The sequence below is a fragment of the Hyperoodon ampullatus genome (genome assembly GCF_949752795.1).
Source record: "Hyperoodon ampullatus genome assembly, chromosome: 16".
In the NCBI taxonomy this organism is placed as follows: domain Eukaryota; kingdom Metazoa; phylum Chordata; class Mammalia; order Artiodactyla; family Ziphiidae; genus Hyperoodon; species Hyperoodon ampullatus.
Genome location: NC_136929.1, coordinates 67,021,929 through 67,048,442, shown reverse-complemented (window position 1 = coordinate 67,048,442; position 26,514 = coordinate 67,021,929). Strand labels below are relative to the sequence as shown.

Genomic DNA, 26,514 nt, shown 5'->3' with positions numbered 1-26,514 from the left:
TCCTTAAGGCTATCAACCATATCCCATGTGAACCATGAAGAAATCTAACATTACTTGCCCTTAAAATGTTCCCATTGAAAAAGTTCATTATAGGTAAACTGCAGAGCTGAGATAATTATCTAGTTAATTTATACCAAAACAAAGAGACAAAATAAAACTTTTGAGCTCTTGAAATTAAGTATTTGGGAGGTTGAATTATCAGATCATATGTTCATACTAATTAAATCATTCAAATAATGACTCAACTCATTACTTGTCTTTTCCAGTGTATGAACATCTAAAGTTAAGCTAATCTTGGTTCCATCCCAATTTCTACTAATTATGTCATTTTAACTAGATGTCTCTTAAGGTCCCCATTTTTAACATCATCAAAAAAATAATAACTCTCTATCACATGGAAAAGATGTCCTATAACCAATGGACTATAATGTTACTTTGAATATTTTAAAAAGAATAATTAGTATAGGGAACTAGCAACATGGGGAAGAAGTGTTAGAGTGTAAGGGTTGGATTTTTTGTCGGGGGGGGTTCAAAATGGTAGACTTACAATCCTTTACACATACACACACGCACGCACACACACACACACACACACACACGCATACATACTCTAACCAAAGTCAAGAATCTGAAACTTAGAAGAAATGCATTATGTGAATTTAAGAATGAGAAAAATATAGAAATAAGGGAGGTTTACTAAGAGAAATAGAATGTAGTCAATGGGAGGTTCTCGTAAATGACAATCACTTTCCCCACGTGACTCACCTTTGAAGCTCATCACAGTTCCCATGCACTTTCACTGATGTTTAGAGGGCAGTAGCTGTTCAGACTGTTTTTCTTATTGTTAACAGTCAAATTCTTTGCATTTTGTACAATCTCTGTTCTACCAATTCAAACTAAAAGCAGGTATCAAATGATAGGGATGGAGGAGGAAACTGTTGCTTAGAATTTTTTTAAATTATGAAAGTTTCAGGCATACAACGTTATAATTCAACATCTGTATAAATACAAAGTGATCACCTTCACAATTCTAATTACCATCCATCGCTGTAAAGTTGGCCCCCCGCGCTTATTTACTTAGAATTTTTTTAAGGTTGACCATTCCTACCTCCCTAAATCTCTATTTGACTGCATTTCACGTATGCATTTGCTTACTCAGTAACAGTTTTTGAATACTTAGTGACTGTGTAGAACTCTGGGGTTCGGAGACTGATAGGAAAAGAAAAGTCAGCAGGAGAGTCAGCTCCGCTACCCCTACTCAGCAACTCAAATAACCAGGAATTATGGTATAGAGTATGCCCACCCTGAAAAGGGAAAGTAGACAATTAAGATGATCAGGTAGATAATTTAGGCCTTTAAATGTTCTAACTTGAAATGTTCTTCTACCAGAGGCAAAGTTGTTTATTTATAGGGCATACAAGAAGGAAGAGCTCAAGAGTCTAGAAAATTATAATAATAAAATGAAAGGAACAACAAAATTCTAAAAACGAAGAGTTTTTCAGGGAAATGCGTTATTTAAAGAAGAAAAAGGAATATAAGCCGAAAGCACAGAAAAAATTTACTATAATTGTTTAATGGAATAAGAATATAAATACTATAGATGAGAACAAGATCAGTTGTTTCCTAGATGGAGATAAACTCTGACTCAGATCATGTCTGCTTGAGTCAGGCCTAACTATTCTACGCAGTCCAATTCTAATATGATTAATGAAGCTTCTTTTCCTGACAAAACTAGTATTTTTTTAAATTCCTTAACAGTTATACTTAAGATGTTTTAATTACAAAGTCCAACTAGACTGGAATCAACCTAATATTTGTATTTAGGGGAAAATATCTTTTAAACATTCTGGATTCTCTGAAATGCATTTTGCTCAGGATTTCCCCCTTAATTTTTAAACCCAAATGTGTTTTAAGGGAAATTTAATCCATATGTCCCTGACTCACTCACACTTAACTCATCAAAATGTTGTTTAGTAAAAGCTATTTGATGTTGAAAAAGCCTTATGAGTCTTTATAAGTCTTTTTTCTCTCTTTGAATTAGGAAGTTGCTTCGCAGTCATAAATAGTATACCCAAAGGGTTCGTGTTCAGCTTCAAACAAAGAATTCGCAAAGCTCTTAGAGACAACATTAACACATGCCCATTTCTTACAAAAGCTAAAATACTTAAACTTCTAAGTTAATTTAATTTTTTAATTCAGCTGAAAAGTTGTGAACATCAATAAAAGCTTCACCTTGAATATCTAGCCTTCTTAGCCTTTCTTCATTATTTTTACAATGTCTACAAGGCCATTTTAGAGTCTGCAAATATTTTACTGTATCCATCTTTCTGCATCTCCAAAAATGTACGTCCTCTCCAACCATGGATTCTGCAGTCTATAAAAACACTTTTAAGGTACTTTTAACTGTAACAACATCCCACTAACCAAACTTTGTAAGTTTAAAATATAATAAAAGGACATAATTCAACTATGTTTGTTAGACGTCAACCATGATTCAGCTCATATATAATGTTCTTACATCTTTTTTTTATTTTAAGAATAAGCCATTCTTTGTTATGCTGCAAATCTTTCACAGACCACAGTGATGAGGTCTGTTCTTTCTAATACAGTGTTCTAGTTGAAACCCATTTTTATTTTTTACTGTTTTCTCTGTATGGAGAGTTTCCCACAAAGTAATCCCTCTACAGATTTATAGTTATACTTACTACCAACCTGAAAAGTAGTGGCAGTGAACAACTCAACTCACTTATCAATAGACCATCTCTCTCCTATACGTAGGCAGCTAATATTTCTAATGTCGTGTTTTTTAAAAAGGATATGATGATGATATTATTCACCTGTTGAAAACATATGGGTCACCACATTTGTCACACTTGGAGGAAAAAAAGTGTGAGATAACAAAACTGTTTTCCTAATGCCGAACTCTGGACGTTAGCGACTTGGAGAAGAGGAAGAGGTGAGGTTTCCTCACTGCCTCACCTCTGAGTGCCCTGCCCTCCCTCTGATTTGGCACGAATTCACAAATAGGTAAAAAACTGATTTTGCCGCTACATTTAGAGCAGTGCCATACAAAAGGACAAATTAGTCGTTCTGCATACTGAAGATATTTTATTTATTTAATTATTTTGTTTCGATGACTTAGTGCTATGGAGCCAGAGCAACAGCCTGCAAAGGTACCTCAACATAAACAGTCAGCACTAAGGACAAGTTTTACATGGAAATCCATTTATAAGAAGTTATTCCAGTAGAATATGCTCCATCAGATCAATCATCAGTCCAACAAATATAAATCTAGAACAACTTTTTATCAGCAAAAATGAAGAGAAAGTCAGCCTCAGTTTGCTGGCTAAATATTGTTAAATACCTTCTTTCCAGATAAAATGTTTAGGCAGTTTTATTGATCAGAAGATGACAGATAGTAATGTTTTATGTGTTTTTTCCTCAAAGTTCTGTTAAATTTTTCCTTCATTTTAAGTCACTAACAGATGAAACAGCTAAAAACAGTTGTAGTGCTATTTCAGTTCAATTTGTATCTAAAACAGGAATGTTAAGAACCAAATACCACAGAAAACTTTCTTTAAAAATAAATCTTGCATCTAAGATTGGGTTGTGTGGATAAGTCTTCATTCACCAGCAAGTTTTTGGGGTGGGGGCGTGGAACGAGCTAGTTAAAGTAGTAAAGAGTAAGTGTGGATGGGCAAATGATGCTGGCAGATAACTTTACAACTCTATGAATTAGGTATTATACTTCATTCTAAGATGTGGAAACTTAGGGTCAGACATTGTGGTATTTATTTATGATCATATAACAAATATCAATACATGAGCCAAGAAGTGAGCCCACTTTTCTTTCTCCGAAAGCCCTTGTTCATTCTACTACATCAGTGCTTTATTTTGGGTTTTTTTTTTTTAAATCCTGAATTATAACCCATTGGTGTGTTAGCACATCAATTACTTGGACTATTACCAGCATTATTTGTAAATGAAATAAAATGAAAAGAAAAGATTCAAATAGAAAAATGTCAAAATTCATCACACACAATAAAGATAAGAGCTGGAAGGACCTGTTGGGTCCTTATTCTCTGTTGCCAGATCCCAACTTGACTCAGGTTGGATGTGGTTATCCAAACAAAACAAATATAAAATATTGAATATCTACTGTGTGCAAGACATTATGCTGGGTACTTGGAGCAAAAAGACACATATGATTAAAGTTCCTGCTTTCAAGGAGTTTACAGTGTAGAGGGAGGACAGATAATGAAAAGAAAAAAAAAATCCTACATCTACAAAGGAAGCCATGATAACACAAAACAGGGCCCTTGACCACCATGTGGATTCTGGATGGGTGTTCCTTTTAGTTAATAAGTAAAAGATTTAGAAAGATTTGGAGTTGTTACAGACGACATGTAAACATAGTATGCTAAACTACCCCCTTCTCTGTGAAACTGCAGTAGGTCTGAATTATTCGGGTAGAAGTATGAGGCAGAAATCTCTGAAGGTTACTGGGGTGGGGGGCATTTTGTGCCATGAGGTACCTGTATTTTATCCTAAAGGCTACAGTGAGACAATGAACGACTTTTAAGCATGAAAAGATCTAATTTATGTTTTTTTAAAAATTACTCAGGCCACTGTACAGATTATGGTTTTAGGATGTCCAGACTTGAGGCAGGAGGCTGTTGTCCAGATCAGAGGTGATGAGAGCAAATTGGTGGTGGAGGAAAGAGGAGAGGAGGGCAGCTTGTAGCAACTCTTAGGAGGTAAGATGTGAAGGACCATGATAGCTGACCAGTTGTGAGGAGTAAGAACGAGGGGAACCTGTCCCGGGAGAAGAAATGATGCGGAAGCTGTTAAATGTGTTTGGGAATGTAAAGACGCAGGGTTTCAGGGGAGAGAAGAATGAAGGTGACTGGTCAGATTGGTCTGTTGGGTATCCACATTTTTCAAATGTATAGAATGGTTTGAAATTTGAGAACCAAGTTGGGCATGGAGCTCATAATTTAAACCTCTGAGATCACCCAAGGAAAGTGAGAATATAAAAAGAGAAGAGTAGTAGCCCAAAGTCAGATCCCCTGTGGAACAACAAGGTTTAATTGGCCAACAAAGGACAGCTCCTCAGGGATACCAAGAAGGAAGTCAGGCATAAAGAGAACAGGAGAGAAGACAGGCTTACCTTGGAGATATTGCAGGTTCGGTTCCAGACCACCACAAAGCAAGTATTGCAATGAATCGAGGCACATGAATTTTTTGTTTTCCCAGTGCATAGACAAGTTATGTTTAATGTTTATATCATATTGTAGTCTGTTAAGCATGCAATAGCATTGTGTTTTAAAAAATGTACATACCTTAATGTAAAAATACTTTATTGTTAAAAAAAATGCTAACTGTCATCTGAGCCTCCAGGAGATCATAATCTTTTTGCTTGTGGAGGGTCTTGGCCGGATGTTGATGGCTGCTGACTGATCAGGGTGGTGGGTGCTGAAGGTGGGGTGGCCGTGACAGTTTCTTGAAATAAGACCACAGTGAAGTTTGCCACAGGGATTGACGCTGCCTTTCATGAATGATTTCTCTGTAGCATGCAGTGCTGTTTGATAACATTTGCCCACAATAGAGCAGCTTTCAAAATTAGGCTCAGTCCTCTCAAACCCCACCACGGCTTTATCAACTAAGTTTATGTACTATTCTTAATCCTTTGTTGTCATTTCAGCAGTCTTCTCAGCATCTTCACCAGTAGATTCCATCTCAAGAAACCAGTTTCTTTGCTCATCTATGTGAGGCAACTCCTCAACTCTTCAAGTTTTATCATGAGATGGCAGCAATTCAGTCACCTCTTCCGGCTCCACTTCTAATTCTAGTTCTCCTTCTATTTCCACCACATCTGCAGTTACTTCCTCCAATGAAGTCTTGAACCCCTCAAAGTCATCCATAAGGGTTGAAATCAACTTCAGCCAAACACCTGTTAATGTTGACATTTTTACCTCTTCCCATGAATCACGAATCTTCTTAATGGCATCTAGAATGGTGAATCCTTTCCAGAAGGTTTTCCATTTACTTTGCCCAAATCCATGAAAGGAATCACTATTTATGGCAGCTATAGCCTTTTGAAATGTATTTCTTAAATAATGAGACTTGAAAGTCAAAATAACTCCTTGATCCATGGGCTGCAGAATGGAAATTATGTTAGCAGGCATGAAAACAACATTAATCTCCTTGTACATCTCCATCAGAGCTCTTGGGTGACCAGGTGCGTTGTCAATGAGCAGTAATCATTTGAAAGGAACCTTTTTTTCTGAGCAGTAGGTCTTAACAGTGGGCTTAAAATATTCAGTAAACCATGTTGTCAACAGATGTGCTGTCATCCAGGCTTTGTTAGTGCATTTTATAGAGCACAGGCAGAATAGATTCAGCATAATTCTTAAGGGCCCTAGGATTTTCAGAATGGTAAATGAGCTTTGGCTTCAACCTAAAGTCACCAACTGCATTAGCCTCTAACAAAAGAGTCAGCCTGTCCTTTAAAGCTTTGAAGCCAGGCACTGACTTCTTCTCTCTGGCTCTGAAAGTCCTGGATGGCATCTTCTTCCAATAGAAGACCATTTCATCTATGTTGAAAATCTGTTGTTTAGTGTAGCCTCCTTCATAAATTATCTTGGCTAGATCTTCTGGATAAGTTGCTGCAGCTTCTACATCAGCACTTGCTGCTTCACCTTTCACCTTTATATTATGGAGATGGCTTCTTTCCTTAAATCTCATGGACCAACCTCTACTAGCTTCCGACTTATCTTCTGCAGGTTCCTCACCTCTCTCAGTCTTCATAGCATTGAAGAGAGTCAGAGCCTTGCTCTGGATTAGGTTTTGGATTAAGGGAATGCTGTGGCCGGTTTGATCTTCTATCCAGACCACTAAAACTTTCTCCAGTCAGCAATAAGGCTGTTTCCCTTTCTTATCATTCATGCGTTCACTGGAGTAGCACTTTTAATTTCCTTCAAGAACTTTTCCTTTGCATTCACAACTTGGCGAACTCTTTGGCACAAGAGGCCTAGCTTTTGGCCTGTCTCTGCTTTCGACATGCCTTCCTCACTAAGCTTACTCATTTCTAGCTTTTGATTTTAAGTGAGACCTGTGACTCTTCCTTTCACTTGAATACTTACAGGCCAATGTAGGCTTATTAATTGGCCTAATTTCAATATTGTTGTGTCTCAGGGAATAGGGAGAGAGAGAGAGACAAGAGAATGGAATGGTCCGTGGAGCAGTCAGAACGAACACAACATTTACCAATTAAGTTTAGTCTTACATGGGTAGGGTACATGGTGCCCCAAAACAATTACAGTATTAATGTCAATGATCACTGATCACACATCACCATAGCAAATATAATAATAATGAAAAAGTTTGAAATATTATGAGAATTACCAAAATGTGACACAGAGACTTGGAGTGTGCAAGTGCTATTGGAAAAATGGTGCCAATAGAGCTTCTGGATGCAGGGCTGCCACAAACCTTCAATTTGTAAAAACACAGTCTCTGCCAAGTACAATAAAATGAGTTATGTCTATAGTATGCTTTAGAAGCCAAGGAACTCTGGCTCAGTCATTTTCAAACTGGTATTCCTTGGAACACAGTTATTTTGAAATATGCTAATGAGAAAAAGAGTATAGTTAAAGGTATTTGGAAAATTCTGGGTTTAAAAATAAAATGTTACACATATTGTGGGTTTTTTTTTTAAATTGATGGAAGGACTTTTCCAAACGTTTAGCATATTAATTAATATGTATGTTCGTAACACCTTGGCCTAAGTAGAGGATGAGGGTGAAGCCAAAAGGAGTGAATAGGAATGAGGAACTAAGAGGTGAAAACTGGAGTCCAGAAGCTTAACAGAGGAGAGGAGACCGAGACAAAAGAGCAGCTGAAGTGGAGGAGGGTAGGACCGAAGGCCAGGTGGAGACAGTAACTGACTTGAACAGGAGGAAAGTTACATGTTCTGGAGAAAAAGAGGTAACAATGAATGCAGAGGCAGAAAAATCTTTAGATAGAGGAAGACATTAAGATAAATAACCAAATTTCATTTTCTCCAAAATATGAATACTTCATTTATTATGCGGTCAGGATGGATGAATGTTCATATGTGAATTTTTCTAGGAAGGGGCCGTATATTTAGTCATCTTCTCTAAGAGATGTGTGAGCCCGAAAAAGGACAGACAGCACTGCTCCACACTGTAATACCTGAGGTTTAAGCTTTGGTTCCTTGACCTAAACAAATCTGACATTTGAGGCTACGTGTGTTTTTTCAGTCCCACCTCGCACTGTTCCCCTTTACACCTCCTAATCGCCGGCCCAGCTTATCTCCTGCTGTCCATATCCTGCATCCGTTTGTTCAAACTCTTCTCCTGCTTCACAACACTCTTCCCCGCATGTGCACCAGTCTGACTCCTACCCATCCATCACAGCTCACTTCAGTTCACTGCCTCACCCTGACTCCCCACAAAAGCTGGAAAGCATCACAGTTCTGTGAATGCCTATAGAATTTTTGTTTTCTGTCCTCTCGGTGGGAGGCAGTATATGTAACAGCAAATACCCTGGAGTCAGATCACCAGGTTTGAATCCTGTCTCTACCACCTCCTAGTTGTGTGGCCTTCCCCAAGTTACTTCAGCTCCCAGTCTCATTTTCTCTCTGTAAAATGGAGATCATAGCAGTACCTATCTCCTAGGTACAGTATGAGGAACAAATGAGAGTCATACCCGTCAAGTGCTCTAACAATGCTTAGCTAGACCCTTTCTCCCTTATGCCCTTTCTCCCTTATGCCCTTTCTCCCTTATGCTATGCTTATTCCTGTATATTGCTTATCTTCCTATGTACTTTAAGCTCTTTGTGGGTAAAATCCGTGTCTTATACATTATTGCATTCTCTCTCAGTGCACAAAACAGTGTATAATTTTTGTTGACTACGTGAATGAATGAATGAATGAATGCTGAGTTAAATGTCTCTCTCAGCATTTAATTTACAAAGAGGAAACAACTTACACACTGGGAAAAATATGGCAGTTATAAAATTATGTCATTTAAAAAAATAATAGTATGCGCGTGATATAGCTGGACTGACCAATTACATTATAACTCTTACTGGTTTTCAGCATATTTTAAATTGATCTCTTCTATAAAATGTAATGTTTTTCATATTTTTAAAGAACGATTTGAAATCAATTCCAGAAAAATATAAAAGATGTAATCTATTATTTTAATTGACCTTTTTACTATGACATAAAAATGCAACAATGGTGTATATCGTTTTCTATATTCTATATTCAATTCCACAAACACAGATGCTTGCTGTGTGACAGAGCCTGTGTTAGATGCAGAAGACAATGCCCCAGTCTTCAAGTAGCTTATGCCAAATGGGAGAAACAGCCTTCTAAACACATAATATTTGATATAAGTGCTGCAATAAAGATGTGCCCGGGTAACCATGGGAGCGTAAAGACAAGGCACTAGTCCAACCAAGAGGTGCAAAGACCTAGTTCTCCTGGTTCAGTAGATTTAAGTCATCTCCCCTGGTTTATTCACTCATCCAGTCTAGTAGGAACTTACTCTTCTTGATCATTAAATGATATCCTAGTGCTATAAAAGAGTCAATACTCTTCCAGAGAGTGAAAAATGGATTCCATATGTTGAACTGAATGTGATATAACTAGAAACACAAATCTCAGCTGGCTCACTTAGTGCATCAAAAGGCAGAGCAAATTATCACAATGAACATAAAAACTGTCACCGTTTTTAGTATATTTTTGTGCTGGTAAATAAGTCAGTAATATTTTACTTACAGTATATATGCTTTATAAGCTTTTTCTTCTATAAAGTTTGTCTTTGTAGAAAATGCACTAGTTTCTGTTGGTTTCTTTTTAACATAAAGTATTATCTGTCCTACAAGGGAATCAAAAAACATAAATGGTATGTTAAAGTTAGAGCCTATCAGATTCTCTCTCAGGACTTTTAAAAATTATTTATTGTAAACATATTAAATGAGATTTTAGATAAATGTTCTACCATGGTGAACAGATATTTTGTTAAAATGCAGCCTTCAATTGCTCTTATATAGAGGGCTCCATTCTTTCTGTTTCTGTTTCAGACTCTGGTAAGCTGAGTTTTACCAGAGGTAGGTTTGCTCAGATCTGAAAAGATTCATGTGCATTCTCAAGCACCTGTCTCATTTTGCACAGTGATAATCTAAGGAAACCACTGCACTGTGGGGATGATTGATTATTGTTCATCTCAATCTAAGGATAGGTTGTGTTCAGAAAGTCACCAGAGAGCGCAAAGAGGCCACTTCTTGGGCACAGTGAGCTTGGTATAAAATTTGGATTTATACAGTGTTTATATAATCAGTAGTGTGGTGTGTGTGTGTGCTAGGGAAGGAGATAATAATGCTGGAAGTTAAATTTATAACTCTTGGGTTATGTATTTTATCAGTTGTTCAAGTTATATTTTCCTGATTTAAGCAAAAATATTCTGTAACTCTTTTCATCGCAAGAAAAGTTTTTGAAAATTTCAGAGCATCATTATTCTGTTAATATATTTGGACCACTAACAATAGTCTCTGTAAATAAAGGAAAGCGTCACTGGTAGAGATTTTGTTACTATACTTTCTTTTTTTCTGAGGCATTTCAAATGCTTGAAACCCAGGGAAGTAAGTACTGAGGAACCTCAGATCTTCTGCAGCATTTTCCTCCTAACATCCCTCTCCCTCAGGCTCATACACTGACATCTCCATTTTCTTAATGCCTAAAGTTTTCCTAGGATTCCAAAACAAAGTTCCAACTTTCTCATATTCTCATATTCTTCAATTGCTTTGAAATTCAAACATTTTATTCTTTTAATTCTGTGGGGGAAACATTTTCTTTAAATTGATAGTGCCCTACTTAAAAATAAGTCCAAAGCAGTGATAAATATTTTAGATATGTTCAGTCACTCATGCTGTTAGTTATTTTCCTACAAATTTTATCACATTATAGAGTTGTAAGTTTTTACCTATTATATTTTCATCTTAAAATTTTTTTGGAATGATATCCTTTTTCAGTAAACATAAAGGATCTCAGATTAGTTTTATTTCTTCTAAATAATGCAGGATTTTAAGTTTAGTAATTTTACAAAGATTAGTCAACGCTTATTATCTCAAAATAATGGTCTTTTACATGTTCCAAAAGCAAATTGAACATGTGGTTTCAAAGTAAGTGAGTTTGGAGTAAATCCATACAGCTGATAAAATTGTATTAATATTAAACTAAGGTTAGAAAATATTCAAGTGACTCTAAAATACATCATAATTTCATGTACACTAAGTATAGTTTCTGCCAACTGAAAGTCATCAAATAATTGTAACAATGCCAGTTTTAATTAAACTTCAGCTCCTTGTCCCTATGTATATATTCTTTGTCGTGCTTTATATTGAAACTTGTAAAGAATTTTAGCATCATTTGAGAGTTTAATCACCATAATTGACTTTTAATAGCCAGAATGCTGTTGACCCCCCTTAAAAAATGATTAATTCCTGGATCTGAGGAAGAGAAAAGCAGTCCCTGACCTCAGGAAACAAATGGACCTGACCCTTACAAGGAGGCCTCGGTATCACTGGGAGCTGGCCTGGGGCTCACAGCTCCGCCATGGTGCTCTCCTGTTGGACATAAACAGCCTCACAGAATACCAGCATCAGACGAGGCCACGTGATGATGTGAGGCAAAAAACAACTTTGTAATTTTGTCTAAGCACAGACAAAAACAGGGTCACTCTGCACAACGCCTCAACATTAACATCCCCCCTCCGTCATTATAGGAGTGACTGCTACTTCTTTGTCAATTACAGTTTTTAGCCTAGGTCTAGTCCTAGATAAAATTTATTAAGATCTCCAATCACAGAATTATTGCCACTCCCTGACAGAGCCCAACCCGGAGCAAAGCCCTGCTTCCTTGAACCCTCCCCCAAATCACTTAACAAAAGCCCAGATCCTACAATACAATAAGTCCTTTCTGACACCCTCTTACTTAGTCACCTCATGGTTCCTTCCCATGTCTCCCTCACTGCAAGTGAGCAATCAACCCAACTTTCTACACTGCAGTTATGTTCCTGGTGGTCTTTGGCAGGAAGGTATTGACACATCCGTAGCCCCAAAATTGTGAACACTGAACTAGTAGTTAAATAAAAATGTAAAAGAACTGCGTAAACTGTAAAGTTCTGTTTAAAAGTTGATGTATTAAGACTTATAGGCTTAGAATTATGTTTCCAGTAGAATCCTCCAAACCCACAAGTGGTTTTTAACATTCTAACTTTAAATTATATTTGATGAATAGTTCCCTTCCTAAATATAAAACATATGTATTTTCTACTCTAGGTTTACCCTCTCAACTGATTAAAGATCCCATGGCTCTAAAGAGAAGTTTATTCTTCTAAAGAATCTTTCCATTATGCTTGGGTGATCTTTGTTCTAGTTCAGATTTTAAATTAGCATTTAAATTAATGGCAAGTAATATCCCTATCCTTTCAAAAATAGTAATGGATCAATATTTCTTAAACATTATAGTGCCAGTTCTAAAAGGTAAATAAAATTATTTTTCCTTTAGTTACCACTTCAGATGGTAGAATTTTAAACTATTGTATGCAGCAATACAAGAGGAGGAGGTTTTGTCCCATCCATTTGTTTCACTGTCTTTTAATATCTGTCACCTTACCTCTCTGTGTGTGCTTGAGGACATTGATATAATTTATCCTTCTATTGCCATAGTATTGATTAGAAGGAATATATCTATACTCAGTCCCCAACTCACTACACCAAACAGTTATGAGATTAAATTTGTACCTAGTTATCATCTAGAACAGATTCTCCCAGATCACCATCTCTCTGACATCTAGACACGCTGCCCTTTCTAAACTATTTTTATTTGGAAAGGGATCCAAGGTTTTCAAATAACGAGATCTTCCATATGGAAGATCTGCTGGTTTGTGATTGTGCCTTATGTAAACATTTTAATATCGGATCCAGAGGCTCCCCCAAAGGGGATTAAAACATAATCCCTCTCTGTATTGCTGTAGTGGATTAACTCTGTTCTCTCTGCGGCTGGTTTGCTCCCTGAAGGCTACAACAAAAAGACCCAGCGCTCCTTAAACATGCTATGGAATTGGAAGTTGTAATTGGAGATTTCCAAAGGACAAGGGTAAAAATGACACACTATTAAGGCTGAATATTTCATGAGTGTCTTTCTTAAAGAAGGACCAGTTCGAGGCCCTTTTATAAACCCCCAGAAAATCTCAATTCAATAGAATGAGATTGGAGTAAAATCAAAAGGAAAACGCGGTCGCCTTTCAGAAACGCAAACAGGTAGCGAAAATGTGCTCCCTGTCAAAAGTTCATGGAATTGTGAACTTAAAATTAGTAATACTGTATATCTCGATAAATTAGTTTGTTTGGTTTTGACAATGTGTATCATGATTTTTTAATTTTTTTCCAATTTGATTGGGTATGTTAAATTATATTTTAAGAGAACGCAGCAGTTCGCCATTTTTAATGTTTTTGACCACTCATCGTCTCCAAACGCCAGAAATCTCTGTTAAACCAGAAATCACTAGCTTTCTGTGTTTAGAATGACGACTTTTCTGAGGTTTTATCAAGGCCCAACGATGTGTAAGAAGACACTTTGTTTCCGATGTGAATCAGGTCACCTTCTTCCTCACCTCACTCCAATCAAGAGTACACCTCCTGGATTTCTCCTGAAGTGGCGTCCAGAGGAGCGTCCCGGTGGCTTAAGGGTTAAGGGAGCGGTTCGAACCGGCCCGAGCGTTGGGGGCTTCGGAGGGGGCGCGGAGGCAGGAGGCGCCGCCGAGCGCGCGCACAGACCCTCCAATAAACACAAAGGAGGGCCTGGGGAATAGAAACCCAAATCCACTTGTAATCGTACAAGAGATTCGGGCATAATTACTTGAGCAACCTAGATTAAGATTGATGAGCCTTTAAAGTGGCGCTTTAGATCGACCGCCTCGCCCTTTGGAAAGAAAAACCTTATGGAGCCGAGGTGGACCCCGACTCCGCTCGGCTCAGGCGGAAGCTGCCCGCCCGAGACCCAGGCCGGGAGTCCGCGCGTCCGGGGGCCGGGCCCCCCGGTGCGGGCTCGTCGGGGATAGAAAGCCGTAAAGTCAAAGCAGGGGCTTGGCGTTAGCCTGACCCGGGCAGGCGGTCACGGTCGGCGGTGCGGGCTGACACTGACACAGTTTGCTCCATAGCCACCCGTTTAAGCGCGACAGCAGCCGACCGATTCCTCTCTGGTCCTCCCGCGGCAGAAACGCCCGGCTTTGTGCAGGACGGTCGTGGATTCGGTGTGTGCTGCTCCCTGGAAGCGCGAACTCCGCTGCCGTCCCCGCGCGGCCGGGCCGGGCCTGCTCGCTGCGGCCGGGGCGGTGGCGGTGCGAGCCGATCTCCCCGCGAGGAGCCACCGCCGGGCGCGGGGTGGGGGGCGGGGGGGCGGGCCTGGGCAACCGCAGGGGGCCTGCCTTTTCATTGCTTTCCTTCTGCTGTTACTGTGACTCATTTGTCTGCATTTGGGGGGGCGGGGGTGGAAGGGAATATGATGCACCCTTGCTACAGAAAAACAAATACATTTTTTTCTGATTTCTAAGTCTTTATTTTAAGTCGAGGGTAGAGAAGAATGTCCCCCCTTCAGGGAACCTTAAAGGAGCAGTTAAGTAATGCCAGTTTGAATTAATATTCTAATACGTGAAATTTGTAATTTTCGACTTTAACTCAGATGGAGGGAATTCGAAGTCAGCGCCTTAGTGGGCACACTTTCTAAAACATTTCTTTTTCTGAAGCGTAGTCTCTCTCGTCCCACAAGTTGAGAAACAACACTTTTCAAATGCTTTTCTGAGAATCGTTTTGTTCAAGCTTCTTACAATTTCATCATTTTTGACCTATGCTCGGTGAGAAAAATCACTGCTACAGTTTTTCTTTTCTGCATAAAAATGTATTTCATGTCCGTGTTTGCGCGTATATCGGTGTGCGGTGCGCCTTAGGATGTCGATATTAATCTGCCTGCAAGATGCAAACCCGTCAGCGGAGTGGAATTTATATATTAGGCCCTATACCCCTTCACGTCCTCCCGCCCATCCTGGGGGGACGCTGCTGCCCAGGGGACGGGGTTTTCACGGTGGCTGGTCTTTGGGGACGGCGCTGACTGCCCAGCGCGTCTCTCGGAACGCCGTTGATGCTCGGTGGAGAATCGGGGCCTTAAGAGAGTCCGTTCTGCACTTTTAAGCTGGTTAAGGTCAGCGCCTCACTAACCATGTAGGATTTCTAAGCAGAGGTTGCAGACTCGCTTACTGAAAGTCACTTATTCGATATTCTGATCTCTTGAGTTTTTATAGAATTATTTGTCTCTAGTCTCGTTATAAGATAATGTGTGAAAGCTAAGCAGACTTATCTCACGTGAAAGGAGCTTGCTGCATAAAATAGATACTATTTTTTCAGTGCGTATCTAAAACTAAAAGCCTGTGGTACCCTTCCGGGAGGGAGCGGCAGAGGGACGCAGAGGCGCAGCCTGACTCCCGTGCCCTCTCTTTCAGGCCCAGTGGTTCTCAGCACCCCCGCCCAGCTCATTGCTCCTGTGGTGGTGGCCAAGGGGACGCTTTCCATCACCACGACAGAAATCTACTTCGAGGTGGATGAGGATGATCCTGCCTTCAAGAAGATCGACACGAAAGTGAGTTCGAGTGATTCTGTGTACAGCACTGGTGGCTTTGTGGCAGGAAGTGGTTTTCAATTTTGCTTGGTTTTGAATGACAGTGGGGGAGGGGAGCACATTCTCATCCTTATAGAAAATAAAATGAATGAAGTAACACACGCGCTATTTTATGGGATTGAAGAATATATTAACAACTTTAAACCCTGTATACCAGAGCATGCACATTTTAACGGTCTCTCTATGAGTGCCTTTGTGTGCACTTGGGCAGATTTGGTAGTGAAGGCAATTGCTCCCAGGTCCCTGGGGTACAGCATCTCAGGCTCTCTGGGAAGACTGGGAAAGGTCTCATGACATTTCTTACTAAGATCACTTTTAATTTCCAAAAGTGTACATTGCAATATGAATAATAATTCATTAAAAGGTTGTACGAAAACTACGGAGCACATTTAGCTATAAATTCATCTCCGTTATTACATCCAGTTTTCATCTCCTGAAATAAGAATAGGTTTTATATGTGATTTTAAGGGGAAGAGAAATCAATTATCTGAGAAGCTTTCATTTAAAATGTGTATACATAGTACATACTGGAGCTCAGATGTTTAAAGTTTGTATTCTTCTGTGGGTGTGGTGCCAGACAATATATATTCAGATGATTTGAAACGCATAAATATTTGTTTATTATATCTTATTTTGTAAATTTTAAAACCTGAGTATTCAACAGCTCTATACCTCTACAATTTCTTCTGAAATCAATTTTATTGTTGTTTTAACTTTTATATTATTGTGCAATTTGTAAACTTTTTTCCTGAGGCTAAGAATTCAAGAACATAAGTGTCATGCTAGATAATCAAGCATCATTTTACAAAGATCTTCCTTTGAAGTATTTTTCAGAGGCAATTGTTCTAAAATAGCGAAAGACAAATGCTCCCATAGATCCAGAACCTTATTATTTATATTTAATTTATATATAGAAGTAAAGCATTCTAAAACACTATTCGTAGAGTAGCAATTGAAAATCTAAAATGTACCCCCACCTGAGTTAACTAACGACCCTAAGGCCCACAGGTGATTAGCCCCTCCCGCACTTGTTGACTCTTAAAATACTCTGAGGGATAATCACAGGACTTCTTTAACTTCTAGCTCCAGAAGAGTGGCATTTTGAAAATGAGTTTGAATGTAGTGCATATGATTTTAAATAATTTAAAATTTGTCTTTATGCTTTTATCATTGGCTTGCCCTATGAAGTAAAAAGTAACTTTGGATTTCTGATTCATTTATTCTGCCAGTGGAACCCTTACTGCATAAAATAAGGCTTGGCATAAGATAGGTCAGAAATTATCTTCATTTCATTAGCGTAGTTAGTTTTCATATATGAATTTTAAAAGTTTTATTAGGATTTTGTTAAGTTCATTTCCTCTGAGTTAGTCTGATTTTTAACTCAGCAACCTTGACTGTCATGGCATATTTCATCCTTATATTATCAAAAATTCTACAAAAATATTAACCCAGAAGAGCAAGCTTTCAAAGGTAGGTTTAAATTGCGTCTGTTGTAGAATGGACTAGTCTTATAAGTAAGTCAGAAACTGACAGTAGATCACTGTATTCTGTAGCTATACAAAAAGAGCTTTTCTCCAATATTTTAAGGTTTTATTTTTAATTATTTCATTAGCTTATTTCTCAAAAGGTTTAAAATATTCAAGTGGGTTCAATTTTCAAAGTGAAGCATTACATCTTTTGACAGGAAAACAATTTAAAGTGAGACACAACAACTTTTATTTTACTTCATTTATTAGCTTCTAATTAAATAAAAACCAGCAACAGAAATTAAAATCTAAATCACAAAAGTAATTATCCAGTGTATTTCAAGTGCATTTTTCAAATATATAATTCAGATATTCAAGCGTTATTATATAAGCTGAATTCAAATTTCTTTGAATATATTTAAATAACATTTCAAGTATATTTATGGAATGTTAGAAATAGAACAAGCAATATATTTGAAACAAAATGTAAACTTTTTAAAGTTCAGACACTTTCAAAGACAGATAAAAGTACCAGGAGGAAATCTACCTTTAAATTATATCTTTGTTAGTGGAAAATGTCTGGAAGTATCCAAAATGGCAATTTAACTTCTGTTCACCAAATCACAAAACACCAACATCCACACTTTCAAAGACAATGTGAGATCACAATATTTGTTACAAATTAAAATATACATTACACTTTCCTTCAGATGGCATATCCAAATCGTGTTTACTCACAGCCAGATGCACCTAAATCGCCAGGATTGCTATAATCCTTTGATAGTTAAGCAGTGTTCACTGTGGTCTTGCATTACAGCCAGGCTGTTTTCCGGGTGTTACTGTGTACTTTTCAAGGGAGATACGAAATCCTTTGTAAAGAAGTCTTCTAATACTTGTGAGTTTGGGGTGTTCTCCATCCGCTTTCCCTACTTCTTTTTCTCCCCTTGGAGGGGTGGGTGAGATGATGCCTAAACGTTGTGTTAGTACTCCTTTTTAAGGAAGAGATTGTTTTCACTGTCCAGTGGAATATTAGATAGGAATCGAACAGGAAGTTTACACTTAATGAGAACTTTAAGAATAGTATAATCACATTTCGGCTCTCGATTAAATTGTCCTCTAAAGTTTTTCCAAACTTTTCGGGTTGGTCAGGATCTCTCTAGCCAGTCGCCACGTTTGTTTGGCAGCGTTCTCGAGAGCCGAGTGAGGTTTGCCTTGAAACAGATCTAAGTTCGGTAGGAAGTAGTGAGGACACCGCCGGCACTGCAGGCAGGAGATAAGTTGCAGCAAAATCCCGTTAAGCCGGTCACCCAGGCAAGACTCGTCCCAGTCCGACTCCCGGGGATGTTTTTCACACTCATAGGAAACCAGAGTCTTCATGTGGTAATTGTTCAGGGGCTGGCCTGGCAGTTCAAGGTGACGGTCCCGTAAGGTTTTGAGGATGGAGAGGCATTTCTTCCTGCAGCCCCCCATCTGCAGTCTGTTCTCTGCCTCCGCGAACTGCAGCACCCAGGCGTCGCTCTCGGCCGAGCTCTGCTTGCCGGCCAGGGAGTGGCACTCCTTGGATAGGAGATTGAACCCTTCCGCCTTGACCTCCGCCACCCGGTTGGGTCCCGGCCAGGGGATGTGGGGAAGTGGCCAGTGGGCAGCACTCCTGGGCCAGATCCCGGTGCATTTAAAAGCCGGGGTGATCTGCACCACGTACCTATCTCGGATTCTCAGTTTCACTTCGCTGGTGTCTGCCACCATCTTTACCACATCCCTGTAGCTACATTTGTCTACCGCTTGAGCCACCAGCGTCTGAAACCTGGACCGGATTTTGCGCGCCGAGAGGTAGCCGGAGGCGGTAATGAATTCCACCCAGAGGGACATGCTTCTCTTGCGCCCGTCGCTCAACTTCAACACCGCGCAGCCGGGCAGCGAGCCGTCGTCCACAAAGTTGAACACCCCCATTTGGTTAAGGTAAAGCACCACTTCAAATTCGGTGGGGGAGATGACCTCGAGGCCCTCGTAGCGATTGTCCATCTCGTTGAGAGAGCTGATGAACCGGGGCTCCTGCACTTCCACCTCCTTCAGGACGTCGGAAACTACTTTGCAGACTTCCCGGATAGTTTTGGCAATGGCAGCTTTCCTGGCTTGGCATTTTTCGTTGTAGTATTTATTCAGATGGTAGACCAGCTTGGCCTGGGCCGCGATCATGTTGGGGCAGAGATCCGGATTGTACACCGGAGTCTCGCAATAAGCTGTGGGATCCAATGCGGCTGCTAGAGCTGGAGCCAACTTCGGTGGAGAAACGGGCCGCCGCGCTCAGAAATGTATCAGAAACGTCTTTCCGAAGTGCTGCAGCGGTGGATTCCTAGCGCCGCTTTCCCCTTCCTTTTATCTTTGAGCCCAGCCGGTCTTAAAGTGAAAGGTTGTTCTCCCCCCTCTCTGTCTCTCTTCCTCTTTTAAAGAATCCTTGTGTGAGAGAAACGCATGGAGAGATCACCTTCTCAGTCATAAAAACAAAAGTTGCGCTGAGACCCAGCAAGGCTCTTCCAGTAGTCAAAATAATCAACCCTTTCCGTATTTATTTACGCTTTCCCGTAATCATGGTGTGTGCAGGACTGTTAGTCAGATGGAGGAAAAGTGTGCTGAGTGTGTGTTGGGGGTGAGTGTGCGTGTGTATATGTCAGAAGAAGCTGCGGTTGGTTTGTCTAAGAGCCCAGATGCACTCGTGTGGAAATTATAAAGGCAGGGCCAGGCAGGCTGGCGGCCAATCGCCACTGGGCTCGTCACCACAGCCTCTGTCAGCTCCAGCCCGGCTAATTAATCCCCCCTCGTGGATAGAGGCACACAAACTAAAGGTGGGAGGCTGCTGCCGGGCAGAAAACCACCCAAGCCACCTAGACAGTTTTGGAAATCAAGAGGAATCTCTCAGCTTTGGTATTAATTGAAGCATATTGACGTTTTGAAAAGACTTGGCAAAGTGGTTCTCTTCTGTGCTTGAAAACCCTGCTTGTCTTTTTACTGAGGAAATGCAAATACAGGTGTACTAATGGTCATCCATCAATTGGTGAACTAGATGGGGTTTTCTAAAACAAAAGTCACTAACCTGCATTTAGAGGAAGATAATTAATGCCTGTTAATCCTCGAGGTCTTTTTGAATGGAGGGTGGGAGTTTGCTCTTTCATATATATGCAAGTTGGCTTTAGATGGACTAATACCTGTATAATTTTCTGGATGTTCTATGTTAGAATGATTTTTTAAATGTTATGCGGTGTTTTACCTATGTTTTTTCTCATTTGCAGTTGTTGAAAGGAATCTGAAAATTATTGCTGTTAGATATTGTCTACCTCAGTTTAAGTTAGGATGTTTCAAAAACGTTTAGTACACCCCTCCCCCCATCTGCAGTCCTCTTTGTACTTTGCCCAACATTATAACCAGGACACTAAGTTTTGTACGCATTGGCAGAAATATTTGTGAAATAAACTATCTCTGTGATTCAGAGGTTATTTTAATGTGAGTTCCTAATGAGCTGTATTTTAATACGTGAAAATTCAGGAGAGATCATCTAACCTACTGGCAGATACCTATCCTGAAAATTCGTAGGTTTGGGGTTTCTGTCTTGTTTACAGATGCATAATTAAGGGTATATCTCCTCTCCTAAGGGTCCTTAGTTGTCACCTGACAGTAGACTTCTAATTTTATACTATTTCATGTGACTTGATTAAGGGAAATGGTTAAGATTTTTAAAGAAAATTAATTTGCAGTCATCGGGGTTTTAAATTTAAATATCATTTTTGAAAACTTTGAGAGAAATCAACATTTCTAAATTTGGGAACCTTGAAAAAGGAGGGGGAAATGGATTTATGTAGAACATTTTTTTTTCCTGGTGGTACCAACTGTGTCCTTAATGTACGGGAAATGGAAGAAATACTACTTAGGGGTTCTGTAGTTGTTTTTAAAACTAGGCAGATTTTTAATTCCCTACCTTTAATTTAGATGCCATCTCTTTCAAATTAAGAATATTTCCAACAAAATCCTATAATTCCTGGAACAGGTTTGTAGGCACTTTCTTTCAAGATTTTGTTCAGGGCTCCCTCTTTTTACTCAAGCTTTTGATTTTCTTTTTCTTCTTTGCACAGGTACAGCATCATACTTTCTTGTTATCCAAGAGTGGGAGATTTCGATTTAGCTTAAAATAGTACATTAGATTCGGGGCTCACGGCATCCACCTACTCTGTTCCCCCAGAGCCTTCCATTCCCTTAGGAGCAGGGATTGGGCGCACCCGCCAGCCCCTCCCCACTTTGCCGGCGATGCGGGTGAACGCGTTGCTACCTTTTGGCAGTTGGAAGAGGAGGAAGAGGAGGCAAATCAGAGCCGGAGAACCTGCGGCCAAGAAGGCGAAGATGTGCCCTGGTCTCTGGGGAAAAGCCACCTCTGTCCCCACCCAGTGCAGGTCCTGCGTGCTTCCCGCTGGTCCCCTCTCTCCCGCTGCTCGACACTCCCGGCCCATCCTTCCTTCCTCTCTCTGCTCCATGTCCCATAGGCAGGCTTTGGTGTGCGTGCGTGCGTATGGGTTATTTTAAAACCCTACTTAGTGTCCCAGGTTTCTCCACGTCCGCTCCAGGCCAGGTTCTCTGCCCTCGCTCCTCTCTGCCCGGCCGCCGCCCGGGCCCACGTGTGGTCGCGGCCGAGCCCGCGCTTTCTGGTCGCCGGCCGCGGGCCCCTGCGCCCCGCGCGCTCTTCCTTGGGTTCAGGTCAGAGTGGCTCGGTAGAGACCTGGCCCCTCGATTTCTTGGGCCACCTGCAGGTGCCCCCAATTGTCGAGGAGGGGAGGCAGCCTGGGACGCAGAGGCCCCAGGGCCGTTCGGGGGACCGTGGCGCGGCCGTCCGGGTGGGTCTAACTGGAAGGACGCGAGGGGCGCCGGGCAGCCGCGCTGGAGCCAGGCGCGCAGGTGGCGCATCTTCGAGGCTCACTGTGCGGCTTAATTGGGTTAAAGCAAAGCTAAACGCCAGAGCACTTCGTGCAAACTAATTGGTGTAACCAGGGCCTTTTCACTAACGATTTGCACTTTGAAGAAGAAAATGGATAGTGAGAAAAGGACTAAGAAACTCGTTAGTCCTAGAGTGTTCCCGGGAAGTGAAGTCATTCGGTTTCAAGGACGCTGGGACTGTGTTTTCTGAGCTGCTTCCTTCAGCACCCTTTACGCAGGGAGCTGACAGTGATTTACATAACATAGGATTCAGGCACCCGTCCTTATCACTGTGGGTGAACTGGGCGCCCTAGAATAATACTTCAGCGCAAGTAGCGCTTGTTGCTGCAACACAGTGATTTTCTATTACACTGAACACGTGAAACGAATTGCCTTCTGTAGCTGATCCTTTCAGCGATGTCAGGCACCTCTCATTGTTGAAGGGAAAATTAAACTATTCTGAGTGTGCTTTCTATCCCTTAATTTTTTGTTGTTGTTGAAATGACCTACGGAGAACATACAGTACATTTTTGTGTAGTTCTGCTGATTTTCATCTAGACTTTGGAGATAGACTTGTTTTGTGGGAGCAACTTATTTAACTATTTTATAGTAATTTTTTAAAAATATCATTTGACCTATTGAACTAGTTATTTTATATGATTGTGTAATACATGGAGATAGCTTAAAATTGCTTTATTTACTTCTGTGAAGAGTTCATAAAACAACTCTAATGACACCAGTCTTACTTATATTATTTTTTTTACTATAAATATAATCATAGTGGTTAGTCTTAGAATGAAAGCTTGCGTGTGTCCCATGCTTTAGGTTATAAATGCTTAATTGTTTTCATTGGTATGCTGTTCAGACGTCTTTGACATGAGCTAATAATAGAATGATAATTGAAGAAAACTGACCTAATTGAAGGAAAAACCCCCAAGAATCTCAGGATTTAATGACAGTATGACATGCTTACATTTGAATGGCATTTGGGAGTTTAAGGTCTAACCGACTTGACTTTTCCATTCCATTTACTTAGTTTATTAGGCAGCCTCGATTTATTTTTTTTAATATATCTTTACTGGAGTATAACTGCTTCACAATACTGCCCTAGCCTCTATCACACAACAAAGTGAATCAGTCATATGCATACATACATCCCCATATCATACATCCCCACATCCCCTCCCTCTTGAGGCTCCCTCCCACCCTCCCCATCCCACCCCTCTAGGTGGTCACAAAGCACTGAGCTGATCTCCCTGTGCTATGTGGCTGCTTCCCACTAGCTATCTATTTTACATTTGGTAGTATATATACGTCAGTGCTACTCTCACTTCACCCCAGCTTCGCCTTCCCCCCAACCCTTGTCTTCAAGTCCATTCTCTATATCTGCGTCTTTATTCCTGCCCTGCCACTAGGTTCATCAGTACCATTTTTTTTTTTAGATTCCATATATATGCGTTAGCATATGGTATTTGTTTTTCTCTTTCTGACTTCACTCTGTATGGCAGACTCTAGGTTCATCCACCTCACTACAAATAACTCAATTTTGTTTCTTTTTATGGCTGAGTAATATTCCATTGTATATATGTGCCACATCTTCTTTATCCATTCATCTGTCAGTGGACATTTAGGTTGCTTCCATGTCCTGGCTATTGTAAATAGTGCTGCAATGAAAATTGTGGTACATGTCTCTTTTTGAATTATGGTTTCCTCGGGGTATATGCCCATTAGTGGGATTGGGCAGCCTTGATTTAAAATGTGCAATTATGAAAAAAATTGTAGAAAGTCACAAGCATACCATTATCATAAATTTTAGGACTATTAATGCATATAAAGTAATTAAGTATTGTGATCCTTAACACTTTCAAGCATTCAAAATAACAATGGCAAAATAATTTTTCCTGAAGTGCTAATTGCTAGGTAACTTATCCCTCCCTTCTGTAAACCTACATAATTTATATGGGACACAGAAAGTAATGTGCACATAGGCACCTCATTAGGTTAAAGAAAAACTCTATTATGTTGAGAAATGTAGGAATGCAAGGTTTCTGTGTTTTAAAAAACCTAATTTAAATGTGAATTGCCTGTTCATAAATTTAAGCAATTGTGACCTTTCATCTGGAAAGGTCTGTTAGTTAGAGGACATGTATGCACACACATGTTAAATGCTCACATAGATATTGTTTTATGTTTTTTCATTATCTGCTGGCTGCTATTCTATTCACAGGTATTCATGAATTTAAAGTTTTATTTTTTTAATATGTGCTTATTACACTGGGGAGATAAAAAGAATATGAAGTTGAGTTTATTAAATTATTTATCCCTACTGCTGGAGTGGCTTTGAAGGCTCATTGTACACATCTGATTTCTGCCCCCGTCTTCTTTTTTTTAAATGCACCCGGGCTATTTCATCTGTTTCATTCTGCCAGACACAATATATTTCTTCTTTTACACTAGAGAAATTAAAGACAGATATTTGTGCAGGGTTTTCTTTATGTGTCACATTAAATAAAGTAAAATAGAGGGAGTTTTTCTGGTAATCTAACTTGATGGCATCTATACCTTTCTTCCTGTTGTGACTCCTGTATAAGACCGCTTAAAACAAAATAGCTTGAAAGCTTCAAAAGTTTCAACGAGTTCTTAAAAGAATTATTTCATATTTTAATATCAGGTTTCTGACAAAGTAGAGCAGAGAATTGAAGTCACCGTTTGCACAATTTAAACCCTATTTTCTTTAACCAGAGCATCCTGATAATTGTGGTTAAGTTTTAAAAATTATTTTCTTAATTCTTCACTTGAATGTTCAAGACTGTTGCCTCAGTTTTCCTCAGCCCCCTAGTACATGATAATATAGTCACATTGGTAGTAGGGAGTACTTTTTTTTTTTTTTTTCCTACAGTGTTGCTTAGTAAATTTATTATTGGTATTAATAAATGTTGAAAAGAAAGTAACTTTGAGATTAAAAATGGAAGTTGGAAGGGTACTTTACAAGAATTATCACCACTGCTAGATTTGCAGATTTGAGGTGATTCTGGATAACTCTGGCCAAAACCTTTCTTTTGGTAGAAAAAAGAAATTTAAAGCCTGGGTTATTTAGATAATTATCTCTCTTTCCTCACTTCCTTTGAATGTATACACAGCGGTGCAGGATATTTTAAGTTGCATCTGTAAACTAACAAATTTGAGGGGCAAGTTTGTCAACCAAAACATTTTCTTATTGTTCACAATCATTCGTGATCTCTAACCCTTTCCAAACATTTAAGGATATTGGGGTCAATCAATCATTTGTTGAGTATTATGGAGGAAGTATTGATTCCAGTATTCCAATTCCCCACTGACCCTTTAGAAAGTCACTGTTATCTTTATAATCTGTAAAATTTAAATTCATTTTACTAGATTTCAGCTTATGTTTTTAATTTGGATATTATAGACATATTGTGACAGGATAAATGGGCTCATGTGGTTCTTTTCTATATGAATATATGAAAACTAGGTATTCCTTAACCCATTATTAACATGGATTTATAGACTTTTGCGTATATGACTACATCTTTAGTACTCTTAGTACAGTACAGTTTTATTGCACTTAGAGAAAACAATGGAATCAGATGTGATTAGTGTCTGTTAATCTGTACGTCTGTAGTGGGTCATCCAGGACTGCATAGCTCTCATTACTATCCCAGACTGTGTGTGATTAAGCCACTGAAAATATTCGACGTAACCTTGAGACTAAAGTACAGAATGTAGATAATCAGCTTCCAGTGACTACATGTCTAAAATAACATTTCCTATTCCTAATTTACAGTTTCAGAGCTTATTTTTTAATGAGCAAAGCAGTTCCTCTAAGCTAGGATTTATTTTTTTAATGATCAGTAACTGGAGTAAGTAATTATTTAAAAGGATAATTACACTAATAAAAACCTATTACCTTTATCACATATGCAATAAAATAAATACTTTATAGAAAAAGATGGAAATCTGTTTATGAATAGGAATTTCCTTTATAACTTTACATATAGTTACAGATTATAAACATTTTCTGAGAATAGATCACCTAAATAATATTTAATTTCCACTTACGTATGATTATTTTCACGATTCTAATAATATACATTTCAGTGTACCTATGTGTACTATTTCTTGAAAGCGCAATTTTCCCATATGATTTGTCAAAAATGTCAAGTCAAAAGTACTAATAAGTTAATACTTTTTAATCTAGACATGTTTGTTTATTTTATCTTAACGTCTAGATCGAATTAAAAGCATGAAGAGCGTAAAGAGTTTGTAAGACATAGTGTCTCTGAAAAAAACTTGTGAACTCAGTG

At 39.3% G+C, this 26,514-nt stretch overlaps 2 protein-coding genes across 4 annotated transcripts in view; one reads left to right on the top strand and one right to left on the bottom strand.

Annotated features, from left to right (window-relative positions):
- NBEA (neurobeachin) overlaps window positions 1-26,514 on the top strand; it is a gene marked incomplete at both ends in the record, with an annotated part of 605,261 nt that overhangs the window by 387,756 nt on the left and 190,991 nt on the right. For all 3 annotated transcript variants that reach the window (XM_079722002.1, XM_079722001.1, XM_079722000.1), the window contains one exon: window positions 15,592-15,728. In XM_079722002.1, the coding sequence (XP_079578128.1) occupies window positions 15,592-15,728 (137 nt within the window). The remainder of the gene's footprint in view (window positions 1-15,591; window positions 15,729-26,514) is intronic.
- MAB21L1 (mab-21 like 1) lies at window positions 18,350-19,429 on the bottom strand (the record flags this gene model as incomplete). Its single annotated transcript, XM_079721800.1, has 1 exon — window positions 18,350-19,429. One exon carries the CDS (start codon window positions 19,427-19,429, stop codon window positions 18,350-18,352), a length of 1,080 nt encoding a protein of 359 aa, XP_079577926.1.